The following is a 25060-nucleotide window of genomic DNA, read 5'->3' as shown; positions in this document are numbered from 1 at the left end:
GTTGTAATACATTCCTTCTCAAAATAAATAAAGTTAAGATCCCCATGCAAAACCATCATTAGATATTATAACCTTTTTCAAATGAAAAAAAGTTTAATATAGTCCTTAAGCATCTGGACAAATTCAAATTAATTTTGTCGCTCTATCATGTCATGGGCCAAAGTGCAACATAAAATGTTGTGAGATAGCCAACTAGGCCGAAAGTAAAAGGAACACGATCCATGTAAGAACCAGGCCCAGACAAAGTCAGCTGGTCTTCGGAACAAGGGATCGGGATCTGCTGCCTTCCAAATGGCTCAAATGATTGCCGTTGGAACCGCCGAATGGCCACTGTTGATGCCGTTAGAGGTGGTTGCAACCGACGAACGGCCGGATCCAGCTATTATTATTAAATGAAGCTTACGCATAAGTGAATGTGTACATAAGATAGCAGGGACATATTGGCATGTTGTCAAGGAGATACGACACACATGTAAATTGAACTAAGGCACCATTGCCTTTTCTTTTCCTTGAAGCTATTCTCGGTTGCTCCACGCCAACATCCAATGCGCAGGCACAATTTGAAGAAATTTGTGCTCAAAAATTTCTGATAAAATATTTTAAAAAATAGATAGAGCTACAAGATGGATCTTTAGAAAAAAATCTATGCATCTTAGATCCTATATATATATATATAAATCTATGCATCTCAGATATACAAAAGGGTCTACAGAACAAAAATAGATATAATTTTCTGCATGGATATCAATGTTTAGGAAAACAAGGCGGACTCAATTAAACATAAAAAATCAAAAGATCAAAATATTAAAAAATCAAAAAAATCAATACCTTACGAAATCAAGAAATTACTGTAGCAAAAAAAAGAGAGAGAGAGAGAGAGAGAGAGAGAGAGAGAAAAGAAACAAGATAGGAACCCAACTCCCTCACAGATAATGCTTTCAAACGGCACTTTTCTGAAGTCTCTCATGTCCTGCATGTGGAAATCTGGCAAATACTCAACCATTGGATCAAGAGGCACAAATCGCAAAATTGCCCCAAAATTTTATCCCGCATTGAGGTGATATTGGGTACCCATCCTCAAAAATAGGTTTGGGGTGATCTTGGATACCCATCCTCAAAAAAAAGTTTTCCATCACTGAGTTGGATGGTAATTTAAGAAGTGAGGGTCCTATAGCGATCTTAGATACCCATTCTCAAAAATAAGTTTTCCATCGCTGGGTTGGATGGTAATTTAAGAAGTGGGGTCCTCTAGGATCGCTGCCGCGTAGCAACGCTAAATGCCAGGCGATTGAGCAAAACATGGTCCGTGGGCCCATAATCTGAATACCCCATTCTCTGGATGGGAATCGGCTTAACAGGCCACCCACCGACAAGGCGCTATACAGGTAATTAAAGTACGACAACAACTTGAGCGCATACTAATTCATCAAGACTAGAGTCCCTGAATTTTTTTGGTAGCCTGCATTTGATGCAATTGAAGGAATACGCAATATCAACATGGAGCACAGTAACTTTAAACAATGCATGACACTAAATCAAAGTTGAACAGTGCCTCTGCATTTGTTGCTTGAAAGACAAACATGGGAATACAGCATGTGGCTTTAAACATATGGTGAAAAATATTCGTGTAGGTGCAGGGTCATAGCATGAGCACTTGTGGCCCATTATACTTCTAAGCCCTAAAACGACTTCAACATTGAAGATCCCCGCTGATTAAAATGCGTTCTAAGATACCGACCTAATCTTTTCAAGTACTCAAAACTGTTGACACAAGTAAATACCATGAGCTATATATTAAGCAATGCCTGTGAGTAGAAAATTCCACATCTATTTATCAATGAAGTAGATGCAGCGAAAAACCACCAGCTTTATGATACAGATTGTTCTCATATAAGAGCCTCGGTGGTTAAAAATATGTTAAACCAAATCCCAGGATCAATGAGGTTCTTGGTCAATCCTAGAGATCTTATCAACTTCCGTCTGCTTTTGCTCTAATCATTTCACATAGTGGATAAGGAAGCAGTCCCGTCGGCAAGCATCCAGACGACGATTTTGAAAGCAATGTCAGTCAATATATTGCACGCAAATCATCTAAGAAGATCTGCCGCAAAGGAATCGGTCACACAGCTGTTGTGCTGACTATTAACAGCCATGCCATTTCAATGTAACACGTCCTGTTCATTTAAATAAAATGAATAAGAAGAACAAGGTAACAGACAAAACCAGGCATCAGCTGTTTCTTCCCATTATACTCCTCACCCGTTGAAATACACGGACATATTCAAAGAAAAGATTTAGGTCCATCCCCATTAAGCTATTCATGTTCGAACTTCCACGAGCACAAGTTCCCGGGTTCCCTCCAATAATGATGTCAAACCCACCGAATTCATTTACAAAATCCTCAAGCCTCCGAATGGTCAGCTTCTCAATGCCTCCTAATTGCCTCAGTTCTCCAGATTGATCAGTGCTGTGCCACCACCTCCTCATGATTTTTCGGTTAATATCAGATGCTTCAACTGAAACAACGCATTTAAGGTGAATACCAAGCCGATGCAAGGCAACTTCTGCACCTCCAATTCCACTGTAAACAGACAAGACCCTCAAGCCATCTGGAAATAAATCCTTCAAGACAGAAAGATGATAGCCTAGTGTGTCAGTTTGAAAGCCATATTTGAGTGCCGTGAGTCTTTCAGCTGGCTCCAGACCCCAAATCCGAGTATGGTGCATTGGATAGCCTAAAATGCGCTCTACTTGGTCTGGTCTGATGGGGCTCAACTTGTGTTCGCCAACCCATATTAAGTTCAATGTTTTGCACTGATGAAGAATGTTTGCCCGCTGTTCTTTGGACAGCATTCCTTCTGAATCCCTCAGCATTTTCTCAAGCTGCTCACACATCTGATCAACACCAGCGGTGTCAGAACTGATGCAGCTTAACTGTTTCCTAGTATCCCATGATGGCCACCACCTTCTTGTATGTGGCAGTGCATCTTCAATTGTCATAGGTGGCTTGGGGAGGATGTGAAATCGGGGCCTGGTGGGAAGATTGTGAATATATCCTTCTTTCCTGATAATGGCTGAAAAAAATTGAGTATTTGCAAATTCTGGTTCAGTCAAATACAGAAATTGTGATAATTTTCTCCATGTCTCCTGTGAGACATCCACAACATTTCCATAGAAGAAATAAGGTGGTCTTGGTAGGACAACATTCCCATAGTGATTAGGTGTCATCTCTTCAGGCATTTCCTCTTTAATCCAGTCTGCTTCTGCTGAATCCCTTTGCCTATTGTATGACTTAGACTTGGTCTGGCAGGCTGAGTCCATCTTAACCAATCTTGCCTGCCTGTCGATACTGGTGGAAGCTGTTTTGTCATCTACCACCACATGTTTAGCCTTTTTTATTCTGGCTTTTTCTTCATACTCGTCAAAATTAGCATGTGAACTTGATGCATTGGTTTCCCATGTCTCAGTTACAGAAAAATAGAATTTTGAACAATCTTCTGTTGCATTACCCAGATAATCTGATTCATTTTTTATGCTAATTCCATCATTTACTACATCCTGCATAAAATCAGAGAAAAGACAGATCATGAGTGCGCAGGCACCTAAAATTACATATAAAGAACATTTGTTGCATCTTACTTTAAATCAGAATAATCTTTCATGAAGCAGCGAAGTCGTCAAGTTTCTTCAACTTAGACCTTATGGTTATTTTGTTAAAAGACTAGTTTGATCCTATGCATTAACCAGATACACTATGAAGTCAAGATCTTATAGCATCAAAGGAGAAATATGATAATATCGTAATTCATGATTACTCTATATATAACTGGTAGACAAGTTTTTGTGCATCTAGAAGGATTGTGTCAATCAAAGCAAACCTTCTACAGATCTCAAATACGCCATCGTACAGGTTAGTCAAGCCCATGGTATGCTATACCAGTCGGTACCGGCTGGTACCAGACGTATCGTATCCATACCGATGGGTACCAGTATCAGTACGCCAATGTCGGTATGCCTGGCATACCGTATACCGTACCGACATTCGGTACGCCTATACTAGTGCGACACCAGTACAGGATTCGGTATCGGTACGGCGAACCTTACTCAAGCCAAATAGCCATTATGATGAATGAAACTAAATCACATCAGATCTTAAAGTCCAAGCCTAAAACTTATACTGGATTTTTTTTTGTATTTAGGTTTATCTAGAAAATTAAACTTCCTCATAAGTGACTTGGACCCAAATCCAGCCCCTCAAGCATATTCATGCAGACAGATAAAAATATAGAGCCTTGGTCAAAATAAATGTTTTGTTTAGCGTATGAGCTATTAAGATTAGTTATGAAGCTACTAGGGACTCTTTTTAAAAGTTTGAAAGTTGTATGACTATGTAATATTTCTTTTTAGTAGACACATACCCTTTCTATGACTCCCAAAATCTCCAAAGTTTATGATACAACAAGTGTAGTGCATCTCATAACTGGGCTTGTATTGATCAATTCCCACTACCATTTGGCATGTGAGAATGCAATACAATTCACAAATAAGACTCCAATTAGTCGGCCCAATTTGCACCAGCCTACTACAGCTACCTAGGACCTTGCCCAAAAAGGCTAGTCAAAAAGTATTGTTTGAATTCTTTGGCCCCATATAAGTACCCAAGGTTTTCCCAATGCACAATCAACGTGGGACTAAATACATGCTAAAAAGAGCTCTCACATACCCCCGCCCCCCCCCCCCCCCCCAAATTTAAGCCTCGACATCCTTGCCATGCTAAGGATCCAAATCCAATCACAAACGCTAAGATCAACTGGGGTCAGCCCCAAAAAGATATATGCTACAGCATCCTCTAGTCATACATGGGCCATAGATCGGGTATGCTCTGATAATATTTATAACGACCAAAAAATTCACCTAAAAAGACTGGCCAAAAGATAATACTAGGGTTTCTCGATCCCGTGTAAGTACCCAAGAGGGACTAAACACGTCAACACAAGCTCTCACACCTACTATGGACGAGCACAAGAGGCAGTGAAGGTGCATAAAAAGGTGAAAGGACAATGCCAGCATTGAGTTTAAATAAGCATAAGCTAGAGAAAAATGACAAGTGAGCAGTCTAATGAGTAAGAAGTCTAATTATTGGCCACCATTTATGGCAAGTGAGTTATCACGTCCTTTACATTAAAGAACAGATTCAGCTCAACCCCCATCATTAAAAATTCAAAAAAATGTTCCATTCTTTGAAAGAAACACAACAATCCATATTCATGGCCTATGAATTCATTATGACAAGCATAAGTTGCTGATTTGTTGAAAAAATTTGGCTTCACAAATAAATAAGTAGATAGATGGGCTGATGGATGTAAGTTATTTTTTTAAAAAAAATTAAACTACAAAATAAAGCCAACGAAGAAAAATAAGTTTTAAAAGTAATATGAATAAGGGTGATGAGACCTCTTCTTTATCAACTCTATGAGCAATTCGGCTAGCAAAAATTGAGTCAGCAAGCTCTGACATTGGAACTTCGGGACCTGAAAATCAGCATAGGTTTATCAAAAGCTCAGTAAGGGGTTTCACTTGTTGAAAGCTTTCAACATGTTGAATAAACCAGTAGCTTGTATGAAATTATACAAGATAAATGCTCATAATCTTGGTAATTGTAATTAGAAGATACCAAAAAGTAATATGAACATGAAGCATAGGTAAAAGGATATCTTAATTAATCAAAAACTACAAACAGATACAGAAGAAATAAAAACAACAAAGTCTATAATAGCAGGTTCCATTAATGAATTTAGCAAAAATTGTGATATGCCTAATTTATTAGGGTAACCATAACCATCAAGCCTTTTGGTAATTTGGTTGCAAAAGAATATAGAACAGCCTGAAGATGTCTATCAGGAATTTCAAATGTCAAGGGAGCAACTAATAAGAATATTAGAAAAGATGAATTGCTAATAAGATACAAATAATACAAATAAGCACACATGCACTAAATGAATTTTCTTCTCATAAAAGGATAATTGTGTGAAGATAAGAAGGAAATAGGTTGATCAAAATGCAGAGGCTAGGAAGATCTGCACAGATACTTGTGACAACAGAGTTTCAAAGCAGGTTAGCATTATCACTATAGATACAAGCTCAAGGACAAACGATGCACTCTCTTTAGTAAGCAACCAAGAAACTCCAGAGGTTTTAAAGCCCTGCTGCCATTTTATATCCTGTGAAGTGTGAACAGCCAGCCATCTCCTTAGGCCCATTTTTCGCTGCCGCAATCCATCACATCTGACCATATAGTGAATCGGGCTAGTCTATCAGAAATCAAAAGTTCAAAAATAATCAGGGAGGTTTGGTACTTAAAAAAAAAGTAATTTATCAAGACATTTTGAATGTAGCTATGAAAAAGTTGGCTTTAACTATGTTGAACTACAATTATGCAATGTCCAACATCATATCAGATTATACGACATCAAGATGCTATAGAATCCAATGTTTGCGCATATACAGTGCAAAGCTTCCTAATATACAATCTGGTATCTATATGAACCTTCTATATCATGCTAAAAACCATGTCACGCAATATGCATCGTAAAACATGGTATTATACACATTTTAACATAGCTGTGTTTGTGTAAGTACATAATTCTGCAACAACCCCACTTCAAAGAAGCCTTAAATCCATGTACAATGCCAAAAGTCACTATGTTCATCTGAAAGCTTTAACAATCAAAAACACTCCTTAAAACATTGTGATATTACTCTTACCAAAATTATCAACAGCTGATGATACTTCATCTTCAGTGAAACCCATTTGAAGCAGATAAAGGGTCTTGTCCATCATCCCAAACAGGGCCTCGGTGGTATTTTCCTACGCATTTGACAAACCTATTAGATTCTGAAACATTCCCAACAATAGACTGCTGCAGCTGGATGTCAAACAACTGGAAGATTGAAAACTTTGATAATTAATGCACAGCAACATGAAATAAAGCTACAAAATAACCACTTGAACGTCCACCTTTGTGTTAGTCTATACCAACAGAAATTTCATCCTAATACATCTCTGTCATGGAGGGCTCCCAAAACCAAAAAACTTATCAAAATTGAAGCAAAAGAAATTACTAAAAGCAAATGACTCATTACATGTATTCCATGAAACTTGCAAGGATAGATTCGATATTAACTCTTGATATGCTAGAAATTTCTTGTTACAAGTACCACCAATCAATTGGCTGAGAAGTAGCTATGCAGGCTAGAGGACCGTCAACAACAAGCAGAAGGATCTATAAAGAAGGTCTGCCGTACCGACCGTACCGACGTACCGGTGGGCGCCTGTACAGGTTCGGACCGATACAGACCGGTACCGAACCGGTACCATGGGTTCGGCTCGGTTCATGCATCCAAAACCCTGTATAGTTCAAGAAAAACAGAGAAGAATCACCGCCTGAGACCAACTACATGAGCCGACTCTTGTGTTTAAGGAGACGACTCAATTTATAAATGTGCCGACCCCCGACATTAATGAGTCGACCCTTGGGGGAGCGTAGGAAACTTCTGTGCACTAAAGGAATGAGCCGACTCTTGTGTTTAAGGAGGCAACTCAATATCTATATGAGCCGACCTCCGATATTAATAAATCGGCCCTTGGAGGAGCGCAGAAAACTTATGTGCACTAAAGGAATGAGGCAACTCTTGTGTTTGAAGAGCCGACCCAATATCTACACGAGTTGACTCCCGACGTTGATGAGTCGACCCTAGAGGCAAACGCAGGAACTTTATATGGATTGAAGGAAAGAGCCGACTCCTATACTTGGTGAGCCGTCTCCCTTGGTACATGGGACGACCCCCAAAATTGGTGACTCGACCCCTGACATCTTGACAGCTCCAACGGCTACTTTCAACAATACTTCTTCTGGGTGACAACAGATAGTTTTTTGGTGTGACGGCTATCTGGTACTTCCTGAAAAGCTTATAGTCTATAAATTTAAAGGAACGCCAAGAGAATAACAAGAAGAGGGAGAGGATCAAGTGAGCAAATCATATCATCCAAAATCCAAGCTTCAAAAGATAAAATCCCCACAAAAGAGTCTTCCAGAAAAAACCATATTGTGAGGAAATCAGTTGAAATACTCAACAGAGGGGTTGTTGCTGTGCTATCAAGATCTTCAACTACAGCCAACAACCATCTTTAAAGCTTCTGATCCATATTTATTATTTTGTTTATCTTGAAGCTTTGTTTACATGGTTACAGCATTTATTACATATTTTTTAAACTCTGTTGTAACAGTTTTATCTGCTCTAAAACCGATAAGGGTTCTTCCAAACCTTAATTGGAAGTTGTTGAATCAAAAAATTCAACAAGGTTAAGATTTTGGTTGGTGAGCCTGTGAAAATTGACTTGGTTGTTTGTGAACCTGGAAAACAATCGTATAAGGTTTTGGTTGGTGAGCCTGTGAAAGCCAACTGGGTTGTTTGTGAACCCGGAAAACAATTGTGTAAGATTTTGGTTGGTGAGCCTGTGAAAACCGACTAGGTTGTTTGTGAACCTGAAAAACAAACGGGTTAAGGTTGTGGTTGGTGATCCTGTGAAAACCGACTGGGTTCGTTGTGATCCCGAAAAAACAGCGAGTTGGGTTGTGAGCTTGAAAAATAACCATACTGTAATTTGGGTGGTTATAATGAAATTTTCAAGAATCTTGGAGAGTGGATGTAGGTGTGGGTTACACCGAATCACTATAAATTCTCTATGTTTGTGTGTGCTTTTCTCTTTACACTATTGCACTTTAATCTCTGTCATTATTCATTCATTGCTTAAAGCACATCATATCCTTCAAATTAAAATTATAGTTTATCCACTGCATTCTAGTTAAAGATCTTTAAAAAAAATCCAATTCACCCCCCTCTTGGGCTACATATATGGGCAACAGTATATCTAGTGGTGGTAAAATATAAAGATTTCGGGGCAAAACAAAATAGTTTGATCCACTTAATAGTTAACTTGCAACAGAACCTGCAAGTTATGTTGATAAGTCTTTAAACATATCTATTTCATGATGAATGATGTTGATCAACTCTTGATTTGTGCATCTGCAGGGCCGATCCAGGTCAAAGACAAATATCAAGCAAGAAAATGCTAGCTTGAGCCTGACCCAGTTTGATGAGGGTACCATTGGCTCCGGCAAGCCCAACCTGACTCAAAAAGCTGAGGTTGTCATGTAATGCTGCTAAATAGAGGAAGATAGGAAGGTGTGAACAAATTAGAGCTAAAACCAAAGAAAAAAGTTTTAAAATCATTAATTAATTCATATGAATATCCACAATATATTATGTAAAGCATAAGCTGCATAACTAGAATGGAAATTAAAATAAATGAAACAGGAATAAGTATTCCAAGCAACAGTGGGGGGAAAACCTCATTCTTCCCAACATCACCACTACATGAGGCATTTGTTTCTTTTTGTCCTGGAAACCCTTCTGATTGGGCAGTAACTATGAAGTCTACAAGTTCTGTTAAAGGAGCATTTTCACCTGAAATGCAACAGAGGAACCAAATGATACAAGGAACAGGTAAATTCTTCCACCGCCACCATTAGTTCATTCAGTAGATAAAGATGCAAGAATTAAAACTTCCAGTTATTGGAACCCCATGGACCTTGGATTTTAACTATGACCCAAAAGACACATGCAAATAGTCCATGAAAGGGAAATTTGACAACCCGACATACTTTTCTACAATTGATAACTGATATGATTTGCTACTGAAAGTTATCATTCTGAGCCCAATTTTTTGATTGTCAGAACATATAGCTATATATCCAAGTATCAGCATTAATATTTATTCATCAAAGTAAATAACATCCTTTTTTCCATCCTCTCAAACCAAAAATATGCTCAAACCCAACATAAGTGATAACAGAATGTAATTTCAAAAATATCAATCATGAGCAATAGTAATAGTAACAGTAACAGAAATAGTATAGTGATTTCTTGTGTACAGCAGCTAAAAAGACAACGCTAGAGGCACTACACTCAGATTTTCTCAATAAGCGAAGCCATGTTACCAATTAAAAATAGATAGTGCCAATGGCTAACCAAAAAGTTACTCTTGGCAAGCTCACAAGTCATGAAAGTAGTCTCCTACGATTTGCAGGTTCCAAATATAATTCCCGACAAGAAATAGTTTAAGCAAAAAATTCCATTCACTTGCATAAATTACGCTTGGTAAGCTCATCCAGATTAGCATCCTATGATATGCAGGCTCCTACAAACCAACCCCTAGTAAGAGATTATCAGAGACAACAAACAACCACCCTCAGACAATACTGCTAAAACCTCAACATGAGAGCTAGAAAGCTCAAATATAATAGCTTGAGTCAATTCATCAAGACAAGTAGAACAGCTTCAAACTTATTGTCGTGCATTTGAAGGAACAGCTGGAATTATTAAAACAGGATGCTACAAATACTATAGATATGAAGGAACCACTATGCAAGAGGATGCAAGTGAGCCACTATGGAATTTTGCTAATGGAAATTGATGTGTGAACTTGAAAACATATACAAAGTTTACGGCAAATAAACCATAAGAAAAGCAAGCTATGGTTCAAGAATGCTGGTGAAACTGTGCATTTCTGAGAAATTGATACTATTTTGTGGATTTTGCTTCTTGGTATGATAATATAGGAAAGAAGGGGACCGTGAAAAGGAACACTTAACTGACAAAGAAGATAAACAAAAGACAGTGTAGGAAGTCAAAAAGTTGCCAAAACAAAATCATTAGCTATAATGCACTTAAAGCCTATCATGGGTTCACCTAGAACTTTTCACTTGGACATTAAAATAGATCTCCAACAAATCAAAAATCCACCTGACCAAATCATTTATCCATGTAAGTTTTCTATCATTAATAAAAGTAAGCAATATGCTGACTAGAAATACTGAAAAACATAAAAAATCATCTTTAAGTAATACCTAACACTTCCAAAAATAAGAAACTTAGCACAATACATGTGTGAAGAGCAACAAATGTATATTCGAAATTAGTATCATATAGAAAGAAATGTGCTCGTTCATCTACAGTGATGTCAGATAAATATCTATGATCTATTAAAATGCAAATGCATACATAATTTGCAAGCTTACCTGTACATGTATTCACATCAAAGTTAATAAGCATTAAGATGTATCTGTCTGCATTGGAAATGAAGAAACCAAATCATGCATACAGGGCTACAAATGGGTCAGATTGGATGAAGTCTGACTTGACCTAGAATTGGCCAGAAGTAGTTTCTGATCTAAGACGAAAACCCAGAATTTTTTAACCCTTAAAAGAAAAATAAAATGAAATAGATATCTAAGATGTAGAAGCAAATTGGACCAATCAGTTGGTTGGTCTAAGTAATATGAGATACTTTTACAGATTAAACCCGGGACTGGTCTAACCTCAAGGGACCAAACCCAACTTTTTCAACTTTTATCAGGTTGAATCAAGTCAATTTAGTTCAGCTGGATCAGGTCAATCCAATATTCCAAGATCAATATGCAACCTAATTGAAGGTTGGTTCTTTCTTTAGGTCCACCAGTGGGTCCTGGTTTTTGGAATGGACATGGTAGAGTCATCTCAATCTAGTTAAACCACCTGCAACCTATAAGCAAATTTTAAGAATGGACACGACATGAGACTCGGGTGCTCAAAGCAACCATTCTCATATATGTCCATTGTTGGCATCAAAAATAAAATTTATAAATTATAGATATTACAGATATAAGAAATATGAACTACCAGTAATCTTAGTTGCAGTATATAAGCCAGGATGCAGACAGCAGTTTCTCTTGCTTGTTGATTCATGTCGATCTGTACTATGTTTAAACGAAGTGCAAGAACAATATATGTTTAAACGAAGTGCAAGAACAATATAAACTTACCCATGCCTCAACAATTCAGTTTGATGCATAGTACCACTCCACTCCACCTATAAAAACATAAGTTCCACCTTTTCTCTTTTGCAAGTGCTTAAAGAACTAAGCAAACATTTGATTTTATAAATCCAAGCATGTAAAAGGAAAATATTGCATGCAATAAGTATTGATTCAAAAACAACCAAACAATTGAAACAATCATCAAACATTTATAACTCCTTACCAAGCAGATATATAAAAAAGATTTAAGAGAGAGAAAACATCATTACCAAGTTGACTTAATGCCAAATCAACTTCTTCCTCTGAAAAATCCATAGTCAATAGATATGACTTCTTGTCCGGATCAACATTAGAAGGCACATTGAGCTCCTGTAAGAAATGAGGCAAGACAAGGGTAAAGTAAATCTGGAATCAGAATACCTAACTTAAATAAACATGGCCTAATATTAATTAAGTGAGATCAAAGTGAAACAGCCAACAAGTGAAAATACATTGCAATTCTGCACTTAAAGACTGAAAAAGTTTTAATACACAGAACATTTGTTATATTACAAAAGAAAACCCTTCCACTGCAAACATATTGCACTTCATAATCAAACAATAACACAGATTCTTATGCTGAACCCCTTAAACCGTCCTATTTTATATATATGTTGCCCTAGAGGCTATTCTATGCAGTCTGGATTACACTGCTATGCAAATAGTTTTGCATTGTTAATTATCATAGCCTGACATCTATCTTTGATCAGTTATCCAATTAAAATTTCGTATAAACAAATAAACGGTAAAGCACAATTTCATCAGGCTCAGAAATAGAAGATACAAATTAGCAGCTGAAATTGTACAAAAATAAAATTAGTGAGATTCAAATAATCTGTGAAGTTTAGATGATCTATGACATCAGATAATGGAGTAATTAAGAATGACCAAATACATGAGGAAAGAAACGGCTATCTTAGAGTGACGAAGTCTGTTAGAATCCGATAAGAATTAATAGATATATGATAAGAAACTTTAGTGTCAAGGATCCAACTGTGATAAGGTACATGCTTGGAATAGCAAACATAAGAGGCAAGAGAGGCCAAGCTGAGGGAAATAGAGTGGCATGATAGAAGCATCTTTAACTTCTCCATAATCCAAAAAGAAGGTTGGCAGTAATTAACTCAGAGATAACAATGAAGGCTTATCGAAGACACCAGCATGAGAAGCAATGGTAGCAGCAACAGCAGCAGAATGATGTTGGCAGGACTTCCTCCTGTCTAGCGTAGTACAAGAGTCGATGGAAAAAATTAATGCCCTGCAATAGTGATTTAATAATCTACTTGCATGCCTAGAGGACAGAGGGCAGGCCTTGGCGCAATGGTAAAGTTGTTCCATGACCTGGGTTTCAGAAAGAGCCTCTCCACATGTAGGAGTACAGATGCGTATATCTGACCCTCCCCAGAACCTGCAATGGTGAGAGCCTAGTGTGACTCCCTTTTTTTTGCATCCCTGGAGGATGTTCCAAAAGTTGGACCACATTAATCTTAGGATGGGAGCAAGCATAAAATTCTGGACCTCAATTATGGCATAGCTAAAGACAAAAATGTCTCTCTTTTGCAATAACCTTAGCAAGAGACAGTTGGAATTGAAGAAGGTTTCCTGTGGAAAAAGATAAACTTTGTTGCAGATGCATCAGGAATCCCGGGGCAGATAGTAGTTGCCAAGAATCCATCATCATTTGATAACACTCCTAATACCATGCTATCTAGCTCTAACAATTAACTGAGACTACCATGCACAGTGAGAATGAACAGAAAATGTAGCAAGATAACCCCATGTTGCTGAAAAACTGGTCAACAAAGCCACAGTCAAAGAGCAGGAAAAAGATGATGAGGAATGAGATTATGAAAACCATAGCATGGTTGCCCTTGTTCCCATATAAGGAGGATTTAAGCAGTTTGACATTAAAGTGGCACTACATATTAAGAATCTTTAAAGATGCAACTTCAAAGTAATGGATTAGGTATAACAATTAGATGGTCATTAAAGCCTAATATCAAAGCCTCCTACTAAATTAGTCATATGGCAAACTTAAAAGAAGAGCCGGAAAAACAATAAACTGACTTGGAACTACCATCCGATAATGTATTGCAGCAGGGCAAAAAGCATTGCTACAAGAAAATAGCTTACTTGGTGCAAAAAAGACTGGAAACAGTGAACCATGACCAAGTACAACAAGACCAGCTCAAAAATCAAACAGAATCCCTTAAAAAAATCAGCTTCAGAGAGACATCAAGCATAATTAAGTCATTCACAAGTTGAATCCAATGTATACAGAAAGTCCCACAAGAATTCTAGGCTCTGCCAGGACAAATCAAGACGAGACGCTCAAAGTATAATTGCTTTATACAGAAAGAAGATAACCATATTTAATAGCCCATTTTCTGTTTCTAGGTTTTATAAATTGCTTTGCATTGGAAAAGATGACCGTATTTAAGAGTCCCCTGTTTTGTTTACAAGTTTGTTGATTGCATGTTGTACACAACAGCATCAATACGTTATTAACTTAGAGTGAGTGGACAAACTAATGCCAGATGAAAAGTACTTGTTTTTATTTTTTGGTAAGAATAAGTACTTGGTCTTCAATTAGACAATCTAGTAAAATAATTTGCTTTCTATTGAGAAAATGTGTGAAAAAATCAGCAAAGAGTGCAGAAAATAATGGATGCGGATGACTACCAAAACTACAGTAATGGTTTTTTTTTTTCCTCTCAATTTGAAAAACGAAGCTCAACTATTCAAGCATGGCCAGCCTTTTTCTCATTTAGAAAACAATATGCTTGGAAATTTTAAAGGATTCGTTGAAATTAAGAATGCACTAGAAGATTATCCATCCAAGTTTCTAATCGAGGGATTTATAATTAACACCTCTAGAATCTAGTCTTACACAACATCTAAAGATCAAGCACACCATGCATTGTTCACTCAAACAGTCTGGGCGCGCTGCAACTTCCCAAAATGCCTGGAAAATGCACTCTAGGAGAAAGAAGTAATTTGCACCAGTACACAACAGACTACTTTCTACAGAAAGCCCTAGTCATTAAGGTAAAAGGCTTGGATTATTATACCAACCACAATGTAAATAATGTGACTCTAATGAAAAGAGCACTTATACATATGTTAACAGAATGGAGTTTCACTAGAATGAATAAAAGACAGCAAGCAGAGATATTCAAAGGTGAAAACACAATATATGGCTATAAGAATAATAATCTCAAGATGAAGGGCACAGCATAGTATTTCTGCCATGTGCCAGTGTCTATGCAGTAGCAGTGGCCTAGTCAGCGCATGTTCCCTGATTCAAGTTCACTATACATTCAGACAAGAAATAAGAACTGAAGGATCACCTGATTTTCCTCACTATCATCTGTGGTGAACTCAAGAGGTGAATCATCTTCATCGTCAAAACTGGAGAACCCATCCAGAGAATTTGATGCATTGGGGCTTGACTTCTGAAGGGCCTAATTGATGCCAAACAATTACCGAAACTTCGATCCAACTTAACTTTTCAATCCCAAAAGAACTGATACTCCCAATATCAATTAACAAAGATAGAAAGCATAACAAATACAAAAGAAAAATGTTTTCTGATTGAGACTCAAAGATCATTCCGCTTCCAGATAATTAGCATCAAAGAAGTCCCCAGCATACTATACACATACTAATAAAAGACACTATATGATCAAATTACACAAATAGATAAATGCAAACCAACCGATGCTACACGCAAACTTACTTTGTAATTATTATGTATCCCTGTCGCAAATGCATGGTTGTGAGAAAACAAAGAAAATGTACGAGAGCAGAAAGGAAAGAAAAGGAAAAAAATGATGGGACAGAAGACGTATAGAGAGAAAAGGATTCATATTTTTTTTGCTAATTTCCAACTTGGCATCCAATACCATCAAAATTAGCTTTTCTACATATTCATGAACCATTTGTAATGTTATAACAGATTAACAAATTACGATAACAGTTCTAGCTCCCAAAAAAAAAAAGAACATCCTGTATCTTTTAGGTTACACAAGAAATCATTACATCATAAATGGAATTATCATTAGTGAAGGCAAAATTGCATTTTTGTCATGGTCAATATTATCCAGAAGTAGCAGATTCCCCACAGCCCAATGTGCTCCAATAATGATTGGCCTTGTTAGTGTGCATGATTATATAGTCGATGAAATAAACTTTCTTCTTTATTCTTATTCATCATATACCATGTTAACGGTATACTTGACATTATAGACACCATGACGCCTCTATATCATGTGCATGTATAAATCAGGTGACCACCACAGTTGTTTCTATACATTTGTTCGTTTTTGCCACTGTCATTACATTGATACTAGCTATATGATCGTAACCCTCACTGGATTTCACATCATATGATTCACTCAGCCCCCATATAACAGTTCAAAAGAATCTGCAAAGCACTGCAAGAATCTGAAACCCATAGATTTGTTGCAAAAATTCAGCTATCTGCTAGTGCTTTCCATTCATTATCCTGACCTGAGCCTTCTGATGCTATTATCTTTTTCTTTGGGAGAAAGATAAAGCAAACTTCATTATGTATTCCCTTTCCTAGCAGAAGTAGAAAGAATTACTTCTTGCAATCTCATCAAACGGCCATTTCATCTACATATGTTAAGTTTGCTTTCAACCCTTCCCCCTACCCTCCTCAATGCTAGCCATTTTGCCAATTAGCTTTACTTTGCAAGCACACCAAATCTCATATGTGCGGGACCCATTATAGACAACCAACTCAAATTACTAGAGAATGCCCTATAATGTCTTGCTGTAGATCCCATGCCACTACAGGACACAAGCTTTCAGTTTGTACTCTGTAGATTGTAGAATCAATTTTGCATCACTTCAAATTATACTGGCATTGTGCTGGCTCCTTATCTACTCTCAAAAAGAATTGCCTTGTACCTCTTTCTCCCCAAAACTCCAGTGAAATCCAAATTTGACACGTTTGCTTTGCTTTCACTTGTAAACAATTATGAGGAAGTGCCAGATTCAACAAATTAGTTTTGCAAAGATATCTCAGTTTTAAAAAAATAAAAAGAAAAAGAAACAGCCAATTAATTGGAATTTATCCTAAGGTTGCCTTACTCCTCAGTTTCTGTCAACATTAATTGCCTATATTTTTTTCTTTCTGAAAATCCATTTTCGCAATTTGGCTTGATTTTTTTGCTTTGTGTACCAATTACAAACATCTTTAAATTAAAAAAAAGGAAAAAAACTTCTTCCAATGCCAAATTCAACTACTTGGTTGGGAAAAGACATCGACTGGATAGACATCAAACAGCCAACTTCATTTCCAGAGACAAAGACATGAATGTCTCTAGTAGCAATTGATGTATGCTAATATAAAGATTGTCAGTGCCTTCAGTGGAAATATTCCAGATATATATAAAGCCTGTAACGTGCACCTGGAAATTAAGTGACAAGGAAGGAAACAACTAGACAAAAGCAAGGGTTAAAGTATCAGAACTGATATCCATATTAAGTACGTTACAGATACAGCACATTAGGTACTGTATGGTACCGTACAGACATGCAGTATACATCTTGGTGCCAACAGACTAAAATGGAGGCGAAATACTATGTGTTGGTAGGTTACCAACACAGTGGGCATGTCAGTACCATGATGGATTCAGTACAGCTGGAATGGACAACTACATGCTGGTACTCAGATCCTGTACCTGGAAATTTAGTGAATAGGAAAGAAATGATTGGGCCATAACAAAGGTTGAAGTATCAGAACTTAGAGCCATATTAGTGTGTTACATATACAGTACAGTAAGTACCTTATGGTACCGTTCAGACACATAGTATGCATCTTGGTAAGGTACCATCACAATGCTTGTATCTGCACCAGGATGATCCAGTACGCACATGCTGGAACTTAGATCCTTGGGCCATATGACCCTTGCAACATATACAAGAATTGTTGTAATAACCTGTGACTACATATAATTTAGATTAAGCAATTTATCAAATTCAGGAAAAATATATAACTAGGATATTAATGAAGACCATCAAAATGTGTATAATCTTTCATGAGTATCAATAATTGCTAAATTTTTTTAAGAAGGTACTGAAAAATTAGAACTTGTAGTTACAGGTAGCTAACTTTATCTCTACATTAGAAAAGTGGAGTACATTATTTTGGAATTACTTACAGAATGTTTAAGAAGAGCTTCCAGTAGCAAATCAGTATGATCTTCACCTGCATGTATAAAGAATCAGCATTTTCCGTATCTCAAAAGACAAGATAACGAACAAACTAGTGGTCTGTAGATGGGTACATTTCAAAGGAACAGATATATTATGAGTATCCACAAAAGCCTACCATTTTCCTCGATAACTTTGTCAACAAGAGCTGGCGAAAATCCCATTCCAATAAAATATGATTTTAAATGACCGCTAGAAGAGCTGGGAAGAGTTTCCTACAGTAAATTAAGGGAAAGAATAAGTGGTAACGCAAACAGCTATAGAATCAATCTATTATAATTTGTAGTCTTTGACCTATAGTCAAACAATGATCAACCTAAAGTCTTAAGACTAAACCTACGTGGATTTTTTTTTCTTCACGAAATTGGCATATCATTGCTTCAATAAGATATGGAAAAAAGAGCAAGACCCGCATATAGCTTGAAATTCCAACATGACTCCTTGTCCTTGGTTGACAACCAATTTAAGGATATACTATCTCTAGTTATGTTGCATGATGTTTTCTCAAGTTATAATAATTATTTTGTGTGATTATTGGAGATAATATTTAATTTATTTTGTCTTGATTGTGGAGTTCAGAAAGTGATGATATAGACGCACAAGCAGGCCAATTAGTGATTCCCCAATCCTAGAGAACTGCACAGTCATTTTCCGGTATATCATGTTGCAACAATTTATAAACAAAATGATAAAACTGCTACTGTCAAGTTGAGGTGGCACCCCCCCCAACCACTAAAAAGAAAAAGAAGAAGAAAGAAAATCCCTAATTTCTCTTATTTTTCCTTCTCGTGCCACTCTATTCTAATTATCTTGCCCTTTATTGTTTGTGTTTATCCTCCAATTCTATTCATCTTAAATAATTCCCTTAAAAGAGAAAGTTTAGAACCATTTCTGCAGTGCTGAGGGTATATTTGTGAATGATCTATAAAGCCAGTCAGACTTTCAAGAGTTGATGCATAAATGCATAACGTCAGTTGATGCATAAATGCAAAACATTAAGTTAGAATGTCCATGAAATGTCACTGTCAGAGCAATCCTATAGGACATTAGCACATTATATTTCAGCCCTGATCATTTCTTTTAACATGTTTTCTGGACCAACCTATTCTGGAGTTGCTTTCATTCTTTTCTCTGATGTTCATTAGAATGTGGTGTACAGCTTTTTCTATGAAGACCAACTCTTCACTTTAGATACAAAATGCAGCCATGAAGAGGAGAGTATAAGCAATGTCTCCACAGTATGGTGATGTTCATGTGTACCTGATTACATTGTGTTCCTTTTCTCATCCTGTCCTGAAAGTTAGATGGTATTCAATGTGCAGCTATCCAGCAATTGAAGTGCAAGGCACTTATGCAGTGTCCAAACTAGTAAATTTCCAATTTGCAAAGTATTTTTGTTTATGAAAATAATATAGGTGGCCTTTCAGATATATTCTTTTGGGAATTATGAATGCCTTGCACTTACAAGCTATTTGCAGTGTTTAAAAGGTGATTGCAACAGGGCAAGTTGCCAAAAGCCTACAAAGTGGTTATACAATAAACAGGCACTCTAGCAGATGCCAAGGTGAGTTTAATTTAAAATGAGGAAGGAAAAGTTAAGAAAATAACTTGGCATTTTTTTAGGGCTCATTCTGGAGTAATTGCATGTTAAATAGTCGAAGTATAATTATTTACTCTCTACCAAATGGCAAATAATGAAAATAAAGTTCAAAGAACTAATCAAAAATTAATTGAACTTGCAGCTTGTGAATAATAACCAAAGGAAGATGTTGCTGCACCAGTGAAGAATATAGGCCAGTTGCAACTTTCATGCTAACAGGCTTGACACCCCTCCCATTATCCATGGAACAACATGCAACAAAGACAGTCCCAAGGTCCGCAATCTTGGTACCGGATACTGTATCAGTACCTTATTGGTATGGTATGGTACACCTATGTGCCAAAATAGTTCTCCAAATATTTTTCTCAATTTTCATCTCGGAACGACTCGGTACGGACCGCTACGTACCTCAGTACACCTCGGTACAGGTTGGTACACTTCGATACGGAGTGGTACGCCTCGGTGTAGGACTTGTACCAACTTGAAGATGTGTTTTGTATTGTTTTTCTACCAGTATGGTACGGCACGCCTCGATATAGGACTTGTACCGACTATGTGTATTTCGTACCGATTTTCTACCGGTATGGTATGATATGCCTCGTATCAGACAATACGACAAACCATAGACAGTCCAAACCTAAACCATTTGGCTCGCCCAGTCATAGGTAAGCTAGGTAAGCTGTCCAAATGCAAACTAGAAGGCCATGTGAGTTAAGCCCAACTTTAGCCAAGACTTCTAGACAATTTGCCAAGAGTCATCCTTCTCTAATGTCAAAGTTATTCATGCCACACATGGGCTCATGATTTTCCAATAAGCCCCATGTCCTAGCAAACCTATCATCAATATCATGCAATTGCTGATATATATTTCCTTGTCTTCTTTTACAGTTCACTTTCATTCACTCTTCTCTATCTTCACTCTCTCATACCATATCCATCTTCTTCCTTGCTTTCTTCCGTCATTATGTCTCCATTCTCTTTTCAATGACACACAAGATGAACAGTGTAGTACCATAATTAGTAGGAAGAAAGCATAGCACCCTAGAAATGTGTGGCAAAACCCAAAGGTAAACCTTTCCTACTCAAGTTTCCTATTATCGATCATGTTCAACCTGGATGACCTAACACCATGCAAACCCTAAAATAACATTCTATTTTCCCCTTTCTAGCCCTTGATAAAATCCTGTGTTTTTCCATCAAAGGCTATCTGAACACCAGCTAGAACATTCATATCTTCTTTGATAGCTTGTTTTTATTTTTAATTTTTGCTGGATATTTGATAATAGTCCATGATTATTGATGAGTAGATCTAAGTTTGTTTTGCTTGTTATGTGAATATAGCACCAAAATTTTAAAATCAATTAAGATATAAGTAGTTACATCAGCCAACAACTCGCACCACATCTCTTGCTATTTCAACACTTCATGATTGTCAAAGGGGTTCAAAAATCAATAGGAGACTTCTCGAATTACTTAACTTATCGTTAGAAAAATGGAAACTTCTGGCTTAATTCAATCCAAAAAGAAGTGCAGTTTCAATTACATTTCAGAACATTTAGCTAATAGAATGTTTGGTTGCCCATAAGTGGGGGCTCTAAAGTAGTGTTCTCCCAGAAGTGGGCACTTCGTGCTATTTGATTGTCCAAAATGACCACTGAAGTGCAGAAGGCAGCTTCAGCTAGAAGTGGGACTTTACTCCACTCCCCAGTTCAGTGGGTTATAACTGGTAACCCACTTTGCTGACTTTGGCAAGGTAGGGCCCAGAGTTGCCTGAAGTTGGGCCACTTTTACTTCTGCCACTTTTGCCCAACCCAAAATGCCCTAAACCAAAGAATACTACCAAATAAATGGGGTGAACACATGATATACAAATGAAAGCTAGATGCATGGTTATGTTCATAACCCTAGCTGTAGCAGTTCTGTATTTTCTTTCCATGTTTCAGTGGTCAATTGAATCCACACTGAACACCTTCTCATCTTACAGGATTTAACAGAATACGGTCTTTTCCTTGATTAAATAAGACCAGTTTTAACAGTTGATGATAGTCAGCAAGATCTAATGAAGTATTCAAGACACAGCATGTTTTCTAGCAGTAATAAGATATGACATCAGCATATAAGTTAATGTAGTTTGTTAAAAAAAAGAGGACTGCAACAGATTTCCAAAGAACATGAACACATTCAGAGATTAATAAGAAGGCATAATGATCAAGGTTCCTAAAAAGGAAAAAAGGTAATAAATAAATTAGTGTAGAAATAATACCTCCTTTACTAAGTTTAGCCCGGAACAGGGCTTTGAACCTGAGGAACCAACCAAAGGCACAGTTTGATCCAAAATCTCAACATCTGAAGAATTCCCGCTGTCTGTGCATTCAACCTTAACCTATAAGGATTAAAACAGAGGCTGTAAGCAAAGGATTGCACTAAAGTATCACAAGAAAAAAAACATTTTTCCTTTGGGCCAATACCATTTTGTTGCAATTTCACCGCTCTAAAGATGAGACCTCCAATAGTTTCTGCCATCAAATAAATATTAAAAACGAAGGAAACAGATATTTTCAAATATAAAGCACAGATTTCTAAACTAACATTAATATTATCCCCCACTGATTTTAGTTAACATAACTTGAAACTGAGTAACAAAATCTTGACCTGCATATTACTTTATAAATTATAAAGATCGCAAACCAAAGCAAACCAGTACCCAACTTGAAAGCGGAATAATTTGTAGAATACTTAAAGAAAAAAATTTGTTTCCAAGATAATATGAGAAAGGCTAGTCATCAGAGTGGTCAGACAATATATGCAGTAAAAAAGAAAGAAAAAGAAAAGATCGTAAAACAAATTCAAGAAAAGAAAATTTTCATAAATCCAAGAAAGGTACTAATATCACTAATATTAAAGGAAAAAAGAAAAGAAAGGCGATTCTTTGGGATAAATAAAGCAAAAACCCCAACAACAAAGAATATAAACCCTACATTGCTGCGAAACCTATCCCAATATGGAAAAAGGATTGCCGGAGTTATTTCTATACGTGGAATACAAGCAGCTGAACCCTATTCCAAGATTAGCTCGCAAGCAACAAAAATTAACAAAACAATCACAAGCATACGAGAAAAATAAGCGAAATAGACGGTAGAACGAGAGAAAAAGATCATTAAAACATATAAATAGCGATGGAATCATCGGAGAAAGCCAAAACCGGCGATCAAGTACAGAGCGAGGGAGAGACAAGCGTCGACGAACCTCGGAATTCGCGCTTCGCTGCGTCGCGCAGGAAGACCGAGAGGCGTTTCTTGGGAGCGCAAACAAAGAAGAGCATGTGAACTCGAAACCGTTGATGGTAATTATGCGTTTATATAGAACGAGGTCGGTGCTCATGTGTTCTAAATTTCCTATAATACCCTTTTCATTACAAAATTGGCGCAGTGTTTAGATATAGAATTACATAAAAAAATCTTCTATTGGGGGCAATTTTGGGATTCAAGAAATTACAGCAAATTTAAATAAAAAGGGCAGTTTCGGTCGTCCACTTGTATGGACGACCGGAATACGTGATCGCTGCTAGATGGACGCAGTCATTGGAACCAGGTTTTGGGACTGTACATTTTGGAGCTATAAATTTTAGTTTACTCTTTGTTTTCGAGTGAGAGAAGTGTTTTTTTATTTTTTCCCTTTAGCTCTTTTCTAGTTTGTTTTCTTTTCCTTTTTGTCTCTATTTCTCGCTTTTGATTTTGTGCACCTGCTGCTACCCTTCTCCAGGAGAAATTATTATATGGGCCCCATCGATCACATGCTCATTGCAGTGATAGCCTATTGCAGTATGGTGTGTACCAATATGGCCGTGCATATAGTGCATATAATAATTTTAACTTTACTGGAGGATGTCTTTCGATGGTGAATGGCAGCAGTACTTAAAAAAATTTGAAGTGGTCATGGTAAGATGTGCATCACAAATATCTATGAACTGAAGAGAGAGAGTAATTGGTTGCCAGCTCATGCAGAGACACATGTCATGCATCTCACACATCACTAGCCCAAATGTCAGTGGCATGCAATAAAAAAGTATTGATATAATATTATAATATTATTGAGTGTAAGGCATTTGAATTTATTTTTAGTCGTGGTGCTGGTGATTAGAATTCTAATACAATTATGAATTGAGGTCTATCTCAATAGCCCCACTCCGTCCCTTAAGTGATTATAACTTTACAAAATGTTGCATATTCAAAATTTGAATCTGAATAATAAAATTTAGGTTTGGGTTATCGTACCTTTTTAGAAAATAAGATAAAAAATTACAATGCAACTAAAAGAGAGAAGGAAATAAAATGAAAAGCCTCCATAATTTCATTTTATTCATAATATCTCGCATGTGAATTGCGCTTGTTAGATGATAGTATATTAAAAAACTCTATTTCAGAAATGCATTTGAAGTTAATGAATACAATATATCTCCGATTATATTATTTCATTGCCTACCTACTAGCGATTGAATGACAAAACCGCATGAGAAGAAGGCACAAAGTAATTGAATTGCAAAAGTAAATAAGAAAAATGCAAAAGTAACACCATCCATCGTATGAGAGAAGATGTTAGTAGCCTCACAAAACCAGCATTTAGAGCCTTCTACTGTGAATATGAGAGAAGATGTTGATTTTTCACTGCTGCAGTTCGAGTTTCCAAGATTCGATCAGGTCATATGCTGAAGTGCCATGAAACTTTTAGATGCCACATATGGTCATTAAGTCAGATTATTAGTTGATTTGTTTCATCACTAGTATGTATAATTGTATGTAATTATCTAAGAAAAAGGAATATTTGATGGAACTCTGGTTTGCATTTGATGGATTAGGTTGGTGAGAATGGGATTTATTTATTTAAATAGCACCTCCTAACAAAGATAAAAGAATATTTCAAATAATCATAGGACAGGAGTCTGAACTTTTATTTTGATTTGATGGTTTACAGGTCTGTCAGCCTGTGGGACAGCCACAATCATTAGCTTTTCCATGGTTAGAACTGTTGGAATCATTGTAATAAGGCAATTATTAACTCATCAGGTGAACAACAGAGTAACATCTACATGCTGTGGTCACTATTAAAAAGGTCATTTTCAAATGCACACCAAATAATCCATCTGTAAACAACAAATCACTATTAAAAAGGTCATTTTCAAATGCTTGACAGGAGCAGAGTTGGATATTTGAGGACATCAATCTTTCTAGATCTTTTGTATTTCTCATGTGAAAAGCTTGCA

General features: G+C 36.8%; 1 protein-coding gene across 2 annotated transcripts; it reads right to left on the bottom strand.

The window, feature by feature from the left end:
- Positions 1 to 1764: 1764 nt before the first annotated feature.
- On the bottom strand, positions 1765 to 23146 carry LOC103700939 (probable inactive DNA (cytosine-5)-methyltransferase DRM3). Of its 2 annotated transcripts, XM_008782838.3 has the most exons (11): positions 23047 to 23146; positions 22269 to 22316; positions 22064 to 22183; positions 18319 to 18415; positions 18149 to 18195; positions 15308 to 15421; positions 12188 to 12287; positions 9413 to 9528; positions 6766 to 6868; positions 5455 to 5531; positions 1765 to 3558 (listed from the first exon to the last, which is right to left on the bottom strand). In XM_008782838.3, the coding sequence occupies exons 2-11, from the start codon at positions 22269 to 22271 to the stop codon at positions 2230 to 2232; spliced, it is 2106 nt and encodes a 701-aa protein (XP_008781060.1). In that variant the 5' UTR covers positions 22272 to 22316; positions 23047 to 23146; the 3' UTR covers positions 1765 to 2229. The 2 variants fall into 2 exon arrangements, with proteins under 2 accessions (XP_008781060.1, XP_038980332.1); XM_039124404.1 differs by lacking the exon at positions 15308 to 15421.
- Between the last annotated feature and the right edge of the window lie 1914 nt (positions 23147 to 25060).

The sequence above is a fragment of the Phoenix dactylifera genome, chromosome 3, assembly GCF_009389715.1.
Source record: "Phoenix dactylifera cultivar Barhee BC4 chromosome 3, palm_55x_up_171113_PBpolish2nd_filt_p, whole genome shotgun sequence".
Lineage (NCBI taxonomy): Eukaryota > Viridiplantae > Streptophyta > Magnoliopsida > Arecales > Arecaceae > Phoenix > Phoenix dactylifera.
This window is presented reverse-complemented; position numbering and strand designations above follow the sequence as displayed.